Source organism: Cariama cristata, unplaced genomic scaffold (assembly GCF_000690535.1).
Source record: "Cariama cristata isolate BGI_N322 unplaced genomic scaffold, ASM69053v1 scaffold43269, whole genome shotgun sequence".
In the NCBI taxonomy this organism is placed as follows: Eukaryota; Metazoa; Chordata; class Aves; order Cariamiformes; family Cariamidae; genus Cariama; species Cariama cristata.
In genome coordinates, this window is record NW_009635988.1 from 1 (window position 1) to 5,247 (window position 5,247).

Sequence of the window (5,247 nt, forward strand, 5' to 3'; positions counted from 1 at the left end):
GCCTGCTTTTTTTATGGCGTGGGACAGGTGGATTTTCATTACTTTAAACGGATTTTTTTTCTGATTTCTGGTCCCTGGCGTACCAGGCGGTAGTGCTGTCTGAAGAACAAACCAGTCAAAAGTCTGCCTTCTATGTGTGAAAGCCACTTCTGATTTATTCTCCATTCAGAGCAAGGTCATTGCAGGCAGGTTGGGTAGCCGAGGCTTTTAAACTCGCTGTGTTATGTCCTGTGTAACCTAGGAAGGTGTCGCAGTAGGAAGAAGGAAGGATAGACAAAGACTGGGGAAGGAGAGTACAGTAATATCTAAGGGCAAATACCGTAAGAATTTTGTGGCTGTGTATTTCTTTGGTAATTCTAATTAGATCTCTTTAAAGTTTCATTGGGGGAGAGGTGAGAACATCCCCTTGTTTATTGAGAAAACTGATGTGGAGAGCAAGCAGTCCATTCTCTTGGACCGGCAGCTCAGGACTAGGATGAAGGCCTCTTTTGTATAACAACTGAAAAAACAGGGCAGCTGCTTCCGAGAATATTGCCTAACTTTTAACTGCTTCTTCTGCCTATAGTTAAAGAGCAGGTATCCCCACAGAAGGAGAAACATGCTGTAAAGGTGGCAGGACAAACCCCTCATGGCCGATCTGGCTTCAGTGATGGCAATTCAAAATGGCTGGCTCCAGCCAAAGCCAAGAAAATCCCGTCTAAAGGAAAAAACATGGAGTTATCCAGTGATGGTGAGGTGGAAGAGGGCAGCTGGGAGATGGAGGATGAGGATGGGAGCAGCGAGGAGATGGTTGATGATTATGGTGCCTCATCATCAGAGGAAGAAGAGGTAGGAGCTTTTTGCCCTTAATCACACAAGAAATACTTGACTGAAGGACCTATCAGGCCTGGGGAAAAGGGGTGGCTTTATTGGGGGGTAGATGGTGAGGTGCTGCAGAGCTTTCGTTGTCTTCCCTTCACAAGAACAATTTCAAGTTGAGCAACTGATCCCAACATAACATGAGGTGGTTTTATTTGTTGTCCTTTTTGAACAGAACAGATAAATTTCACAGATGGTGGGAAGTGAGGGGGCACCTGGGGATATTGTTTCATTAATTTTTTTTGTTTCTGTTTAGTTGCTGCCTATTGAAAAAGCTGCCCTGAAGCAGAAGTCTGACAGGTGAGGATGTGAGAACATCACCAGTCCGCAGAGTCTTTCCTGGTTAGATCAGGAGCCTGTGTTGTTCGTTCTTCTGTTCTCTCTGCCATCTGAGAAATGGTAGTTGTGAAGTGCCTGTGTGATACTGTTCTTATCTGAAACATCCATCCTGTTCTTTGTCCTTAGGGAAGGCTTCAGTGAAGATGACAGTGAAGAGGAGGAGGAGGAGGCAGAGGCAGTAGAGGAAGCAAGCAGGCAGAAAATGGGACAGAAGGAGGACGAGAGCTCAGATCTGCAGCTTAACCTGGATATAGATGAACAATTTAAGCTGCCAAGTAATGAACAGATTGAGAGAGAGGATATCCTTTTTACCTGTGACATCTATAAGCCATATGTGTGCAGCAGCACGGGGCCTGGATACAACCAACGATACTAATTTGGACTTTATCATGGGTATCACTTAGCAAGAGTGTTTTGTGCACGACAAGGTATTTTTAGATGAACTGCCCTAATAGGTAGTATACAATGCTGCGCTTCTGTGCAGCGCAGTTAGGAAATCTGTTATGCTCTGTATGGAGCTTGGAGCCTGCCCCAGTTTCCTTTCTAGTCCTAAATACATGTGCATATCTTGTTAAGTATTTCGTGCCTCTGTAGCCTGATTTTCCTGCGAGGTGTTTGTCTGACCCGTTCCTAGAGGCTCTGATGACAGCACTTCTAGCATCCAAAGTGCTTGCTCTTGGGCTTTGGTGATTCTAATTTCCTGCCCCCCAGTACAATTGAATCCTGCCTTTTCTCATTCTCCTCTGTACCCCTTAGTTGCCTTTCTAGTCTTCTTTCTGCTACAGGTAATGTTTTCATTATTAAAAGACTGGTTTTATTGCCTTCTTTTTCCTAGTTTTTTCTGTTTATCTAAAAAACCTAACCAAATTCTTTTAAATACCTTGTAGTTCCTGCCTTGTGAAGTTTTTTGTCTGGTTCCATCCTTTGAATCCACCTTCTGATGAGCTCTGATGAAAGTGTAGTCTAACAAGGCCTTTTCTGATGTGGATGTTGTTGTGATGCAGGAGTCCTGCACATCCGATTGTGCTTGTAAAGAGCCTGTGTGTGAGTTTCTTGGCTGTTTATGATTCCTTAATCGTCTTTCTACCTGCTGAGCCGCCTGACCTGCACATCATTCACCAGCGCATCAAAGGCAACATGGAGGTGCTGCAGGACTTTGTGGTGAAGCGGGAGGAAGGACACACACGACAGGAGTACCTCGCATTGTTGCGCCGGGACATGGCTGCCTACTATTCCTACAGTGACTTCTTGCTCACGAAGCTCATGGATGTCTTCCCACTCCCTGAGGCAGGATCCTGCCCTACCCCTGTCTTTGTTGACTGATGAGGATTTAGCTGCCTCCCTGGATCTTTGTTTTTATTTCTATTCTCTATCCCTTCTTTCATACAGCTGATAAACTTCCTGGAAGCTAATGAGGTTCCCCGCCCTGTGACCATTCGCACCAACACACTCAAAACGCGACGACGGGACCTGGCGCAGGTGAGCAGGAACCTGTGGTTGTCTTCTGCGCCGCCTGTAATGCAGGGCAATGTCTCAATCTCATCTCCTTGTCTTGCAGGCTCTAATCAACCGTGGCGTGAATCTTGACCCCTTGGGGAAGTGGTCAAAAACGGGACTTGTTGTTTATGACTCCTCTGTACCCATCGGTGAGATCCCTCTTCCTGTCATAGGGCTGAGTTTGACCCACTCTTGGCTTCCTTTCTTTCTCACATCATCTTTTGCTCTGCCTTCCCTGCCCAGGTGCTACCCCCGAGTATCTGGCTGGGCACTACATGCTGCAAGGAGCCTCCAGTCTCCTCCCTGTCATGGCTCTGGCTCCACAGGAAAACGAACGCATCCTGGATATGTGCTGTGCCCCAGGAGGCAAGACCAGCTACATAGGTACCACCCTGGAGCCTTGGATGGGAGGCTTGGGAGGGATGCTCTGTGAAGCGATGAGTTTCCACTGGTCTGTACAGAAATGGAGAACGAACGGGGACTGAACTCAGGAAAAGGAGGAGGGTGGCTGTCCCTATGGGCAAAAGTGCAGGAGATTTTCAGTCCCTCACTGATGTGTTTTGCCTTCCGGCAGCTCAGCTTATGAAGAATACAGGTATGATCTTGGCTAATGACAGCAATGCTGAGCGGCTACGTAGCGTGGTAGGGAACTTGCATCGGCTGGGAGTCACCAATGCTGTAGTGAGTAACTGCGATGGACGCCAGTTCCCCAAGGTATGTCCCTGCCTGCTTTGGCGTGTCTTTACTGTGCTTACCTAGAGCTGCTGTGCTGTCCCTTTAGTAAAGCTGTGTTCTCCAAAGCCACTTGTCACAGGAGGATGCACAGAGCTGCTGAGGAGTGTATTTGTTATTTGATATGGAGACAGGAGGGTGGACAGGGAGAAGCGAGGGAACTTTCCTGCCTTCCCAGTCTTCTGGTTCCCCTTCTAGTCTTGGTCTTTTTCAGAGTCCCCACCTGTGAGCATAATTCCAAATGTACGTCTGCCTTTAGGTACTTGGAGGGTTCGACCGTGTCTTGCTTGATGCTCCTTGTAGCGGAACAGGCGTCATTTCCAAGGATCCTGCTGTCAAAACCAACAAGGTGAGTGACCAGTGGGGACAGAAGATGAAGGGGTCAGGTAGGAGTCGTGAGAGGAAGGGCTTCAGGGCAACTTTGTTCTTGAGAGATGCCTGCGATAGGGACACTGATTTTTCCTTCTCTTTCCTATTCCGCGTGTTGCACCAGAGTTGGGTTTTTTGAGGTTAGTTCTGTAGAAGACTCCAGAATCTTCTATAGCGTACATGCTTTGCTCTCCTGTTGTCGCACCATCCACAACAGAAGCCTGGGGTGCTTCCCTGTGCCTCTGGCATCCTAACCGATCTTTCTCTTTCAGGATGAGAAGGATATCCTGCGCTGTGCTCACCTGCAGAAGGAGCTGATTCTTAGTGCTATAGATTCAGTCAATGCTGCCTCAGAGACAGGGGGCTACATTGTCTACTGTACTTGCTCCATCATGGTAAGACCCTTCCATACCCTGCTGCAGTCATCTCCTACTGAGGGGACTGTTAAGCTTCAGATCCTAACGCTTAGTCTCTGGCAGGTGGAGGAGAATGAGTGGGTTGTGGATTATGCCCTGAAGAAACGCAACGTTCGTTTGGTGGCCACAGGCCTGGACTTTGGCAAGGAAGGCTTCACTAGGTGTGTGGCAGGTCACAAGCTGCACAGGTGACTGTTCCTTGGTGGCCAGGTTTGAGCAGAGGCATTTTATCCCTTCTCACCCCACTTTCTCCTCCAGGTTCAAGGACCGTCGCTTTCACCCCTCCCTCAAGTCTACACGGCGTTTCTATCCCCACACACACAATATGGATGGGTTCTTCATCGCCAAGTTCAAGAAATTCTCTAATGCCATCCCGCAGGCACAGAAAGGTAAAGTGCTGGAGCTCAGCTGTGCTGCCTGGGCCTGCTCTCACCATCTGCTTCCCCTGCAGAAGCCATGTGAGTTTTTCTTACAGCACCTTTCTGTCTTGTTTCAGATGAAGAACCTACTGTGGAACCAGCAGCTCCGTCTGCTGTCCCTGATACCATCACGGAGCCTCAGCCAAAAAAGAAGAAACTTGAGGGTTCAAAAGTTGACAAAGAGCAGAAGCCGCCACAGCCTGCTTTGAAGAAGAGACATTCATTGCAGGCACAGCGAAGACCCTTGAAGGCTGGCCGGCCTTCTCCCAAAATGACGGGTCCTCAAGTCCCTACCAGGAAGAAGCATAGAGTGAAACCGAATGGACAGTGAGAGGAACTGCTTTTCCAGGTGTTTGTCCTCTTCTTGGAGAGCAAAGGCTGCTGCAACTATGCATGTACCACCTTGTCTTTCCTCCTCTGTGCAGATGATCTCTGCAGCACTGAGCGCCTGGGACAGGTCTAGCCCCCTTTGCTCCTTCCCCCCTGCATCAAGGACTGATGCACTGACCCATTAAAAGTTTTATACTCCTGCTTGAGTCTTGTCCTTTTCCCTTGAACGTGGAACACACAATTCAGCCATGTCCCCTTGCTCCTCTGCAACAGAAACCCCTTCCACT

At 48.4% G+C, this 5,247-nt stretch overlaps 1 protein-coding gene across 1 annotated transcript; it reads left to right on the plus strand.

The window, feature by feature from the left end:
* Positions 1 to 511: 511 nt before the first annotated feature.
* Positions 512 to 4,961, plus strand: NOP2 (NOP2 nucleolar protein; the record flags this gene model as incomplete). The annotated part of the gene is given in 13 exon segments (XM_009707744.1): positions 512 to 828; positions 1,115 to 1,158; positions 1,324 to 1,496; positions 2,285 to 2,484; positions 2,587 to 2,676; positions 2,756 to 2,843; positions 2,938 to 3,078; positions 3,269 to 3,408; positions 3,686 to 3,775; positions 4,068 to 4,190; positions 4,275 to 4,372; positions 4,470 to 4,600; positions 4,708 to 4,961. Coding segments are annotated over 13 exon segments (1,889 nt in total), but the record flags the coding sequence as incomplete, so codon positions are not given.
* Positions 4,962 to 5,247: the final 286 nt, after the last annotated feature.